This window comes from Plectrocnemia conspersa, unplaced genomic scaffold, assembly GCF_051122295.1.
Source record: "Plectrocnemia conspersa isolate PC_06_02 unplaced genomic scaffold, ASM5112229v1 ptg000010l, whole genome shotgun sequence".
Classification (NCBI taxonomy): Eukaryota; Metazoa; Arthropoda; class Insecta; order Trichoptera; family Polycentropodidae; genus Plectrocnemia; species Plectrocnemia conspersa.
The window spans coordinates 18,471,655-18,485,717 of NW_028277174.1; the positions used below are offsets into that span (position 1 = coordinate 18,471,655).

Sequence of the window (14,063 nt, forward strand, 5' to 3'; positions counted from 1 at the left end):
CAGACAAACCACTGACGGGATGAACTTATCTTAAACCATTGCTAAAAGAACGATGTGGGTGTTTTAACCTTCTGCACAATTTATTATACTTTAAAGATAATTCTAACGACAATTTCTAAGAAAAAATATAAGTCTCAAAAGTAAGGCTGTACCCAGTATTTTTGACCACATTGGAAGAGAGATCTCGGGAATTATAAATATATCATTTAATAGCACCCTCGTCTCTTAATATTAAATACAAAATTTCAGTTAAAACAACTACTCTTTGTTTGGAAAGGATGTGCTCTGTATTATGTGGAAAGGATGGAATGGCTATTTAGACCATTTTTATTTTAAGGCATCAACATTTGGTGGGTGTGTACAAAAATCGATGCAACTGGCCCGCAAACATCATTATATGCCTCTCACAAGAGCTGTCTCAAACTAGCATTATAAAAGATGTGACACTTGGTCACATATTTTATAATGCTAGTTACAAAAAGTTAAACAAGTCATGCAGTATTATCATGGGAACATATCACAACAGATTCCTGCTGCTCCACGAAATCCCAGCCGACATTAATACAGCACAACTCACGACTAAACCTACGACATTCAAGACCTTTCAATAAAACTTCACCGCCTGATTATATGACTTCAATAAAACTTCACCGCATGACATATATCTAAATATCTAGTGATTTATATATGTAAAATACAACAAATACAATTTAAATTATGAAAATCATATTTATAATTACTTTTTCAAGTTTTTCATTGGATACCTAGGGATGATTTGCTTATTGCTTTAAGTCAGCAGCTCAACAATGTGATTTTCCAAGTACACTCACTGACGCGACTCAAGGAAAACATATCTCAGGATACCTTGTATTTTTTTTTGTGAAAAATAAAAATGTTTTATTATGTACAAGTATCTAATATACCTTTATTAAACCTTTTTTATTAAAAGTATGCCGGTTGCATTATTTGGCAACCAGACTAAAAAATATATTTAGAGATAATTAAATTTAACGACCATTTTGAACAAATTAAAGGAAATACCAACTCGTTTCAAAATAATGTTTTACAATGAAAAAGAGATCTCATGGCTAAACAATTGCGTTTATAATTTTTAATATTTTAAAGACCACATATTTGCACATCCGTATTAAGGCGTTATTTACTTGTATGAACCCAGAAAAACAACGCTTTGTTTAGAAAAAGTTCGCGATAGACAATGCGTTTTAATTTATGCATAAAAATTATTGTTATTTTTACCCCATTAATAATGATCGCCGAATGTGATTTACTGTCAGCTTCACGTTTAATGCGTTAACATATTTAGTATGACTGTCCAAAAAGCGACGCAATTGCCCCACATGCATCCTTATCTGCGATTCGCCAGAGTCTTAAATCAGAAATATAAAATATGCGACACTTGATCACAGCTAGGCAGACACGTAAGCACAGAAAAATGGAGGCAGATGAAAGAAGACGCTTTAGAGATTCAACCCCAAGGAGTCACATCATGAGGCATAACAGCGGATAGTTCAGCACCTCACAAAATCACATCACGACAGATCACAGACGACAATAACTCAACTCTACTCGGCAGCTACATTTTTATATATATGTATATGATATTTTATATACAATTATTATAATAAACTGTTACTAGGATGCAAGTTTGTACTTAGCTTTTGTTAATTACAAATCGTAGGTAAATTGTTAGTCCAAGTGGAAGCTTCACTTGGAACATTTGATGGAAATGCAAAACATACATATATTTGATCAAAAAAGAGATGATATCCACGTCCCAACTTTTCTTTAATTTCTTGACCAATCTAGATGATTTGAAGCGGAACTTGAATCTTTGTTTTTATCCGATAAACATATCATTATACTGTTCTAGCAGTTTTGAACAACAAGTTTAACAACATTGGTTTCGCTACCTGCTTGCCTAGAGAGCTTACTTTGGGAGTAAGCGTATTTTATTGCATCTTAGAGTTGCCTATGACAGTACACATTCTTTCGTTTTTTTTTGCTTTTATGTTCTATTATACGTGATTGTTTTGGGAAGGCCACGCTATTTATTTTAATATACAAGGGATACAAATCCATTAGTTTTATGACATTAGTTATCCTTGGTGTTGAACATAAATTTGGTAATTAAACAAAAATAATACAATTGTTTTCGATTATCTTAAAATTATTCTCTGATATTTTAGATCAAACGCTATTTTAATTACTGAAACAAAAATATTTATTACTAATATATTTTTAAAACTTTTGGTAATTTAAATACTAATAAATTATTATTTTAAAACTCATATATAATAGTTAATTTTTAAATTTATAAAATATTTATGTTTATAATGACATTTATATTCAACAATAAAATTATAGTGAAAAATTTTACCTTTGAAAGATTTTTTGTTATTTGTATATTATTATTCGCTAGAAATATCTGAGTGTGTATCAAAATAACATTCTTTGTATTTGAGCGTAAATTCCGAGATAAATCAAACAAGTTTCACGTCGACTTTGACTTCAAAGCGACGCTCTAACTTATCTAGTCGTTACTAGTGTTTAACGTTAATTTCACCAACAAGAATAAACACATCTTGAAAATTAAAATTTAACTACAAAGATAAACTAAACTTAAACCAAGCTTTGCGTTAAACACTTCAATAGTATAACTATATTTTTATTATATTTACACTTATTTTAATTTAAAATAATTTATTCGACTTGAATATTAAAAACACATATTGTACAACAAGCTAGTTTTACTACAATTAAACTTTATTAGCTATAAATCTGAATAATTGATTATTTGCCAATTATAAAAAAATATTTACCAGTCCAAACTCATTTTGTCCATCAGACAATTAGCAGACTTATGAGTATTTTGCATGAAGATTTGAAACTTACAAGTTTAATATAGTTCTGGTAAAAGCTTGTTAAAATAAAAATTTCGTGTAATCATGAATCCTAAGTTGATAAAACTTCAATGCGTACTTTGATTTATATGGATATTATACGAAATATATGTTTAAATCTAAGACATATAATAATAAAATAATCTATAGCAACAGTGGCATTGAGTGACGTTTCGGACAGATACATGGCTAACATTAGTGAATTCGAGAAACATATAAAAGTGAAACACTTTTTTAATCTTCAAAGAGTATTTATTTTTATAGCAATATTTGTGCTTAATACTTTATATACAAATGTACATTTATCTATTAAGTTATGCGCTACATTAGAAAGCAAATTAATTTCGTAGGGGCAATACAGGGAATGGTACACAGCAATGGTCCAATAAAATAAATCCGCCGAATTATGTATAAAGATTTAAGGTCAAACAACAAATGTTTATTAAACCGACAGTAGTAAATTCTCTATGGGTAATTAGGCAACAAACAATTAAGACCCCTAAGGCCTGTATTTAGCGGGCGAAGCAAACAGACGGATTTTAGCTCAGGGACATATAAATTTATCGAAAGCTAAAATTGCTGTCATGCATAGTATATTACTATGAAGGTAAAATAGTATATAGTGGGGATTTCAACAATAATATTACAAATGTTCAATATTAATGCACTTTCCCATGTTCGTTTACAAAATATATAGGTGGTGGTAGTGGGTGCCGTTTAACATAATTCTGAGGATGGGGGTATGTAAATAGGCGGTGCACAATGGCGCTCAGGTGGAACGCTTGCATGAATGCCTGTCAGCGAACTGTCATTCGCCAGTCTCTGCGAGGGGTGCCGATAATGCCATTGATTTCAACGCTTATGACACCGCCACTTGTCCTGTCAAGTAATCCCATAAACAGAGCCGTCACTATAGTGGACAAATTAATTGACAGCTCGTGTTTTGCAGCAAGTGCAAACGTACCGAGCTAAACTTTCGTAAATACATCATTAACGTATATTACATCAAGAGGATTATGCATATATTTGAAACATAATAAAGAGAACATGTCATTAAAAATATATATAATATATTTTCGAAAAACGTTTTGCTTGTGTTTTTCCAATTGCCGCATTAATTCTTAATTACGCAAAGTTTAAGACTTGTTCAGTTACCTTTTTCTTCTAAGCGAACGGAAAAAAATGTGTTTGAAGCAGAAAGAAATGGCTTATATGATACACGACCATTCGTTGTCACTGATGAGCTCGCATGTAACGATTTATGAACTGTTTACCCGCACTAAGTGTCGGACTTCGATTTTCTTGACTTTTTGGATGAACTTGGTCTTTATGTTTGATATGATTAATGATATAAAGTTTGGTATTGGAAAGCTCAGGACGGGTACTTTTACGGGTTCGACCTTGATCCCTGATTGAATATTTTAGGGATCAACTTATCTCTTAAATCGTCATTTTTGCCAAACTTTAGAAGATGGAAAAAGTCATTCCAAACTACAAAATGAAATCATCAATTGAAAACTACGGGCCTTTAGCTGTTCCCTCACTGTCACTGTCAAAATTATCTCAAACTTTTTTAGTTCTTGCATGTCGGTCTTTTTAAAAAAATATGACCCTTTTAAAATTGAAAATTATAATAACTTCAATTACCATATATGCTATTTTAAAACCATTTCACTACTAGATTTTTTATTAAAAATATGGTTTAAAATGTTTTTTTTTTCAATTATTGCTATTTAATTTACATACAAAGCAAAACTTTTTTTTCCCCTTTTTCCACGCTCCCTTTAATTTAGTTTTTTTTAATTATATTTATTATATGTAATTTAATGGCCGGACGGATTCGAACTCGCGTGTTCGCAAACGCGCTGATTGCAAACGCGGCAAAGTGCGGGTGAGCAGAAGCGGGCGGGGGGTTGCCGGGCGAATTTATAAGGAATGCACTTTATAATATTGCGATTTCTAGCCCAAATGACAACGGATCGTGACAGTATGGGTATCGAAATGTTCAGAAGAGTCTTCCGCTTCGATTAAGGTGCACCCAGATAACCAAGGCACAAAATTGGCACTAGAGGGACGCAAAGTGTAGGTGACGTTTTTGTGAGCCGCCGAACGATATTATATCATATTTGCGCTTTTTACAAACGTCACTGCGGGCCTAAAATACGACGGATCGGGGAGATTCCGTTCTTTATCAATTCGCGATAGTCTCTTGCTTCGAATTATATCTGTTCGAATAGCCTGGCAGAAAAATTCACGCAAAGGAGCCGCAAAAAAGCCCAGCCGCACGAACGCGAAGCGCGCTGCTTCGCGGAACAAGTGCAAAAGATGCAAATCGCGATATTTTGACTTAGCTTTTAGGTATGTGCTTGCTGGTGATACCAGTCGACTCGTAGTCAACAAAGACAGATATCTGCCCAGTTTCAGCTCGCTAGAAGCCAAATAGCTACCTCATAAGTCGAAACAACACCAATCATCCGTAGACAAGCAATTGATTACTTGGGTTGAAGGTCATTTGTGCATTGTGTGTGTGTGCATTTTTCGGCAGAATATTTCAAAATCCAACTATATAATTAAGGAGATTTACTATTTTGTGTCTCATAATTTTTATAATTTGCCGTTTACCATTAAGAATGCATATATCATATATCTACTTATGCTGGTCGCTTCAAATTTATTAAAAATAATTAGAATTTTATTACATTATTTTTAAATTTTTATTTCTTCAAATACATCTGCATAACATAACAGCTTGGCGCTTATGCACCATACATAGAAAATACACAACATAAAATAAATATTATGTAATATATAATAATGGCTAGACTTGTGCTCACCAACTGCGAGCACCTGAATGCAAACAAATTAAAACTATCCGAAAAACGGTTATAGCATCAGATATCTGTGCAATATGTAAGTATACAAGTCACACAGTGCCCTCATGCCACTCAATTTATGCGCATATCGCAAGACAAATCTCAACATCTTAAAGGCATTTATTTATGTTTATGTGATTTAAGTGGTTTTAACCCCTGCACCAATAGTCACAATTTAGAAGGTAGAATAACGACCATTTAAATAACGAAAATAGAGATCTTTCACACACATAATTTTAAACCTGTTTTGAAAGATAGACCACACGTCACACAATGAGAGAGAAATATCCTTTGTATAAAATAGGGACAATACATTTGACCCCGCGAAATTACCCTTTGTTTTTCGAACTCCTTGGTTAACGATCGCCAAAATAACTATTTGTATCATGTTTTATCTTAAATCGTGAACACGTTTTGGAGGTGGGATCAAGAAGCGATGCAAATAGTTTGTGAGCTTTCTCATCTGAGATTCCCTAGAACTATCTTAAACAATCATCATGATTAATTTAATACTTGATCATATTGACAGTTGAGAGACAACGACACTGGTAGGCACAGAGAGACTTTGAAAAGACATAAAAATGGACTCGGGGAAATTTGCACATGCAAAGGCTGATCGATACAAGAAACATTGTCCAGAGAGCATCACGATGACAATCTCAGCTACTACATCAGCACTTAGCCGATAAATACAAATCAATACACCAGTGAACACTCTTTGACTTCCAAGAACCAGATTCGTGATACGTCACTTTTTTGATACTGTGGTAAAGGGTACTTCAGCCTCAAAACTCAAAATTAATATGTATATTAATAAAATCGAATAAAAAATTTAAACGAACGATAATGGTTGAATCACCCCTTCAAATTAAAATAATATATGTATAATAGCGCAAAAACATGTTTTTGAAACAGTTATCATGGGTATTGATGAATTTAAATTGTCAACTACAGTCCGGTTGTGTGTGTACATATACGTTAAATTTTATTATCCAACAAAGGCGGCAAAGCATAAATCGACAATAAAGCAGTGCATTGTCGAGTGCTTGTAAATGCAATTTAAATGCAAGTGCTTGTCACACTCGTGCTCAACAAGCCATTGAGTGGCACCGTTGTTTATGACCGTCGAATAATACACGTGACACATAGCACATGTTGAACAACACTGCTATAACATTAACGCGTCGATATTCACACACGGCACAGCCCAAACGCACGTTGCTTACGGGACAAAGCCTTTGTGCCGAAAGTTTAATTTTTTTATTGTATTTTGCCGGTTTTTTATACAATTGTGATTAAAATGTCAACACTGGGCGCAAAACCGCGCAATATCATACGAATAATATATTTCACTGGTCAACACAATTTTTGTCCCTTTAACGTATTTAGCTGATTCCGATAGAAAATTAGAGCATATAATCCCGTTTCATCCCATATCATAAAAATATAGACACGCTTTGAAGGAATAAATCAGTTTAAGAGCCGTAAACACCGTAAAACTGTCAAGTATTGCGGTCTTAACATCAAATTGAACGTCCATGTTCCGATGAAAAATTTTACAATAAACTTACACTCGTAAATTTAAGATTATTGACTTATTTGCATAAGTTAATAATTCAATATTACTAAAATGTGTTTACCACAAGCTTTTTTACCATTAATAAATAAAAATTGACAACATTAGCTCGAACACAAAGTCAATAAATGCATTGAAAGTTTTGAGTGCAACGCTTGGAATACGATGTCGACCAATTGTCGACTTACTAGCACAAAGGGCTACACAGAAAATTAGAAAGACATTACCTTGAAAATATCCTCGCGGGCCACGGCGCGGCGTCACTCCCCCCGCCCCCCGCGAGGCCCGCGCTGGAAGGGACGCGTCCGTTGGCGTTATGGACGCCATACACACTATTATAAACACTAATTTGAATTATACACTGCTTAATTCTAACACATACACTAAATTACACCATCGCTTTATAATTATAAACATCGAAACGGATATTATTATAAAAAAAATATGAACTAGAACACTTATTCGAGAAAAATGTAACAAAACAATTTATTTGCCCGTTTACGACCATGGTCGCATAGCTACTGGTATTTTTTTTTTAATATTTCTAGATGCATCCAGACAATTTAAGGTTATGCTTCATTAAAAATAACAAATGTCATTCACCTCAGATTGCATTTGTCTAGTTTTAAAATATTTATCTCTAATTCGAATTATTTTAATGCAAGTTGTTTGTTTATTTTTAAAATATGTATCTCTCATTCGATTTATTTTAATGCGAGAGTGACACGAAGGTCACCTTTGTAATAATGTTGACCTTCTAAAAGTATAATGTCGATGATTTCAAGTTTATTTATATGAAAAATATTATTTAAATCTAATTTATATGTGCCAAATTTACGACTTTTTCAAATGACGTTCTTCCGTTGAAAAATGTGAAAAAAAATTGTATTACATATTGATAATATGGGAATCCTCCTTCTTACAAGTCAACAATAACCGCATCTATAATATAATTGTTCTAAGCTATACACTAGTTATACACTCGGATGTCCACACATTGTCGACTTACGAGCGCAAAGGGTTAGAAAATTACAAAGACATTACCTTGTCCTTCGGCGTGACTTAAAGTTTATTTATATGAAAAATATTATTTAAATCAAATTTATACGTGCCAAATTTACGACATTTTCAAATGACGTTCTTCCGTTGAAAGTAGTGAAAAAAATATATATTTTTATTACATATTGCTAATATGGAAATCAGTGGCGTACAGTTATAGGGCAGGTAAATGGTCCGCCAGACTTTTTTTTTTCATTTATTATAGACAATTACACTTTTTCGTGAATGGCAAAAAAAAGCGCAATATAAATTTCAAGCTCAAAATGTAAAATAAATAAAATCATCTGAAAATAAATGTAATTGCAAAGAGTTAAAATAATAATATTGCCGAATTCATTTTAATCATATTGTATGCTTATCAAAAAGGGAGCTACCTATGATTCTTTAAATTCCTAATTGTAACCCTTTACAAAAAAGTTTCAACACTGTCTAGGTGCATACCAATGCATGACACTGGTGAAAGACACGGACGATACGCACTCGTTTAAAATTATTTTTAGGATAAAAAAACTTAAAGCAGTAATTGGTGAATCTGTGATTACGATAAAACTATTTTTTGTGAATTTCGTGCTTTGTCCATTCTAAAAAGAGTAGTATTTATACAAATAAAACAGTTAGAAAAAAATATTTATCTGCCTAATATTCTAATATTTTGTCCAGTTCCTTGGTGGCCTATTCACCTGGTAATCAAAAGTTCCAAAAAATTCTTAAGCCGAATGAACCCAAAAACCAACCGCGATGCTGTAAAAATTGAATATTATATTTTATTTATCGCATATAATTAAAAAAATGTTTTCGAAAAAAGTCTTATATATTTTTATTTGCTATTTGCTTATCTGCAAATATGTACCTTTCACCAAAGTTGTAAAATTCAACTAAAAAAGCTCGACCATCTGCTGAAGAAGATCCATCACGACTAATACATACATATGTATATCTATACTAAACACAATAATTAATTAAAATACTAAATTAACCCAAGGTCTTGGCTCATATTTGACCATAGATATTAAAATTTTCGATATACAAACATATATCATATGTGTTGGTTTAATAATATAATAATTTTCTTACAGGTTTAAATATAAAACATTAATCGTTGAATTAACAAAAATATATTATATAATATTTGTACGAGGCCGACATTCGCGATAAAGTGTAGTTGTCTAAAATAAATGAAAAAAGGTCTGACGAGTCATATACCTGCCCTATAACTGTACGCATTTATTGTAAGTCGAGTCGATAATTATTTTTCAATTTAATGAAATATTACAGAACAAATCTAATGATAAATTCAGAACCAGCGTTTCATTTTAATAAAAATATATGTATATCGTACGTATGGGGATGGGAAGCCATACTTTCGTATGTCCGTAATAAATAATAATACTTTCATTGACTAATCATTTTAATAATCATTGCGCTTTGGCACATAAAATACTAATTTTATCGCCTATATCTCGTGAATTTTTATTCTTTGTAAATTTATCACAATTTAGTTATATAATATTTTTTGTACCTAATTCCTAAAATATTCATTACTTGATTTTCTTCAAGTGTTTTTGCGCTCTTATGACGCGCTCTTTTTTGACAAGCGCTCTTATGACTGTCTGCGCATTTGACGTGCGATATTTTGTTACAGCGCGTCTTTGGTAAAATAAATATATATAAAAAATTAATCTTAAAAATAATTAGCAACTCCAATGTAAAAATAATTAACTTGGATATACCAATGGATTGTGTTTTATAAAACTAAATGGATCTCATATACATATATATACTTTAGGGATGTCACATTCTTACGAAAAATAATAAAAATTATGAAATTATATTACAAATGTACCAAACAAACACAATCCGACAAAAATTTCATGAATGGAGCTAGTATATAAGACGGAGCTAGGTTACGTATTTAAATAATGTGCTTTATTTTTTTATCTAATTTTTTTTTTGTTTGATATACTTTATATTTATTTTTTAAGATATATAAATATTTTTTGGAGAGTTTTAATACACTTGTACAGTTATTGCCAATGATAAAATAAAAAAACAATAATTACAAAAATGTAAGATATATAATAATAAATTGACTCCGAACGGATCACTACGGTAAACCATCGTAATATCCTGAGAAAAAAACATCCTTTCAAACATAAAATAACTCATAAAAAATATGGCAAAGCATATCATTATCTTCGTAAATACCGAGAATCTTTACCTTGCACTTAAGTTTACGCAAACAATACGGCATTGGACGACAGAAAAAAGACCACTGAGATTCAACCCTTGCATTATATGCTCTTTAAAATGGGTTTATCTAGCAAAATTAATAATTTTAAGGCGTGGATATAGTATTTCAATGGGCAAACATACAAGCGCAGTAATTGGTGGACTGATTTCTGCATTGCTGAGATTCGAGGAGACGTTCCCAACGGTCGGTACAATAGATCTGATTCCATGACAGTCAAAGGCAGACGGCAGGAATACGACGCTCTGGACCCTCCAGAAAGAGTCATGTGACTAGAGACAGCCCAACGAACATTAAGAGTTACATCACAAAAACCCTATCGGAAATGGAAGAACTGTCAAATGATTTAAAAAAGTAATATTTTTTCTACACTTGTATATGTTACTTTCTGGATATTCCTCGTAGATTAAATTAAGCCATTACTGGCGTATCTCAGCCGCGTATTACCATAACAAATCTCAGCCTCCGAGAGCAGTACATAAATCGAACAAGACCAAGTTTATCCTGGCAAGTCGGCAAAATAGAAGCCCGACACTCGACGCGGCAAACTCCAATGAGGCAGCGCAGTTGACAGTATTAATTACTCACATGTTTATTCCAGCCAAGATGAATGGGCGCCTCAACCAGTTGCCGACACGAACGAGAACACACAACTTCGGTTATTTAATTAACGAATTTGCAAACGCCAGTCTTAGCGAGAGGGTCGTCGAGGCCCTCCACAACCACCGACCGCCGCCGCCAGATTTTCTCAGCAATCGAATTTTCCCGATATTTAATAATGCGCTACGCCGCAGGGCGCCTAATGAAAATATTATTTATGGCAACATTAACGCGGGCCGGATGTTTGACTTTGAACACTTTTTGCACGTGGTTTTCTGCCTTGGTTCACAGGGTTTTGCCACTTGATTCAATAAAATAACGATACGCTTTTCGTAGACTAGTTGAATTTTAAAGCAAATTAATTACACTTTACTTTCTAAAATTTTGTATTGCTACTAATAAAATACACAGTCATGTGCTAACGTCTAAATATACGTCATTACTAGCAATTGTTTTATAATTTTGCGGTGAATTATTTTCAAGCTCAGAGAATGATTTCCATTTGATTTTAAAGTATCAGTAAATTTGTGTTTTGGCTGTAACAACCCAATTGCTCCATACACAACTCTCTGTTTATAATAAATAGCTATCTCATAATAGAATACTTTTCAAATAAGTATATATAAAACAGCAATAATATTACATTACTTTACCTATTAGCTATCGCCTAATAACTCTATTTTATTTTCTTTATAATCGCATGTAATAAATGTAATTTAAAATTTAACTTGGCTCGGCATAGACACTTATTAAATTACCAATTGACGAGAGTTGTATCATAGATTTTGCCTCAAAAAAATTAAACAATGAAAATGATATGGGAATGTTCTTATTAAATATTGAAAAGGTATTCAACACAGTTTCACAAGACATTTTTCCAATAAAATTATTACGCATAATTACCACTGAACTCTATTGCCCCCACGAAGTACGGGTACCTCTAGACAGTATGATCATACCTCACCTATTTAATATGTAAATACTGATGACACATGCGTGTAGCTGATGACTGTGTGCGTGTAGCAGGACACATTAAAATTAAGTTGATACTTAGAAAGTTACCTACCACATAAAAAGTAACGACATCTTAAGAAGACCGTGTACACAATCCTAATGTTTTTTTTAATGAAATCCACCTCATGCTCATCTTTCTGCTGGATTTGTATTGTTAAAACATTAAAAACAATAGTGTATTATTGATTTTATTCATTGATATAATATATTTCGTAAATAATTAGGATTCTCGATATAAGTAATTAAAATTAAAATCAAATGTGTAATAGATTGTTTTGTGGCAAATATATAACTGTTGGTTACCATGGAGCAACGCTATATAACAATAAAGAGCGTAAAAATATATGTTTTAGCGACGCGATGTAAAAATGACTGCCGATTGGTACTAGCCTGCTAACCTCGTTTTAATAAATTATAAATATGTAATTATATTTATAAATTAATCTCATCGATTTCAATAGAGCAATACAACATCACTCGCTTACACCTATTTCATCAGGGGCTAGACCACCATTACTCTCGCTTATGAAAATCGACCTAGCCACGTGAGGGAGCAACACTCGCTCGCACCGACCCTCCACTTTTCATTTCTCAGATCGATTTTTTGTTTGCTAGAGTCCTTACAATACTAATAGTCCTTATAATATTAATAATAATAATAAGAGCTTTAGAAAAATGATAAGGTTTTCTTCATACCACCTAGTCGAATTTAGCAATACTTTATTCCTAGGGGTGGGATGAAGTGCGACGGGAGAAGGCCAGTTTTATTACATATTTTTATTAATATTTAATTATATATAACCTGAAAAAAATCTTAAGCAGCAATTAATCCGTGTTTAATTGCTATTTGTTAAAATTTTTATAAAAAGTAAGGTATTCTAAAAATTAGGAACTTGTATATTTTTAATCTTTGAAACTACGAAGTTTATTTTTCCTAATCATAAACATATTATAAATGTTAAAATCAGTACAAATTAAAAAAAATAGTTAATAATTTTAAGGTTTATGAGAAAAGTTCAATCTAAATAATTTGCCTAAAAACCGCTTTAACGTTGGCTTATTAACGTCTATTTTTTATTTATGTGCAATTTATATCTTTGGTATTTTAAGATAAAAAAATGAAATTAACATTACTGGTTTCAAAAAGGCATTAAGAAGTACTTTGTGTAAGAAAGTATTTCAAACTTCTTTCTAAATTAAAAAATATGAATTTACAAAAAAACTTTTTTTGGGTTTGGAAACACTGAATCAAACTTCTAGATGTGACGAAGTGCACTGATATGTAGTTTTTGGTAACTATTTTTGGCAAACAGCGCTGAAGCAATTGAATTTAAAAAATTAAACCTGTTTTCTTGGAAGTTTTGTGTATTTAATTATTGCATGTACATATCTAGTCAGTTTATTCATGTTTGATTTTATATCGTTGTCAATTTTAATTTTATAATTGTTAAAAAATATTTTTATTACTACTATGATAACTATTTTGTAATTTTAAGTGGCCGATCGAGTGTAAAATAAAATAATAATGAATAGTTTTACATAGTTTATTTATTTTATAACGAAATGAATAATAGTTGAAATAAAATTTTATATTATAATATAATCACCAATTATATTATTTATTACACCTAAAATGTAGATTAGCGTCATACTTTATATTGTAGATCGGTATCTAGAAAATAAAAAAACTGATTTTATTGCATATTAAATTAATGTTTATATTTAAATTAAATGTTAAAAATAAAAGCGATAGTAGTTATCATTTTATTTTA

At 31.7% G+C, this 14,063-nt stretch overlaps 1 protein-coding gene across 3 annotated transcripts in view; it reads right to left on the minus strand.

The window, feature by feature from the left end:
- Positions 1-13,819: 13,819 nt before the first annotated feature.
- Positions 13,820-14,063, minus strand: part of LOC148230810 (uncharacterized) — a 73,287-nt gene continuing 73,043 nt past the window's right edge. For all 3 annotated transcript variants that reach the window (XR_015810949.1, XR_015810950.1, XM_088194428.1), the window contains one exon: positions 13,820-13,963. Coding sequence is in view for 1 of the 3 variants with exons in the window: in XM_088194428.1 (XP_088050554.1) it covers position 13,963 (1 nt within the window). In the remaining 2 variants the exon portion in view is untranslated. The remainder of the gene's footprint in view (positions 13,964-14,063) is intronic.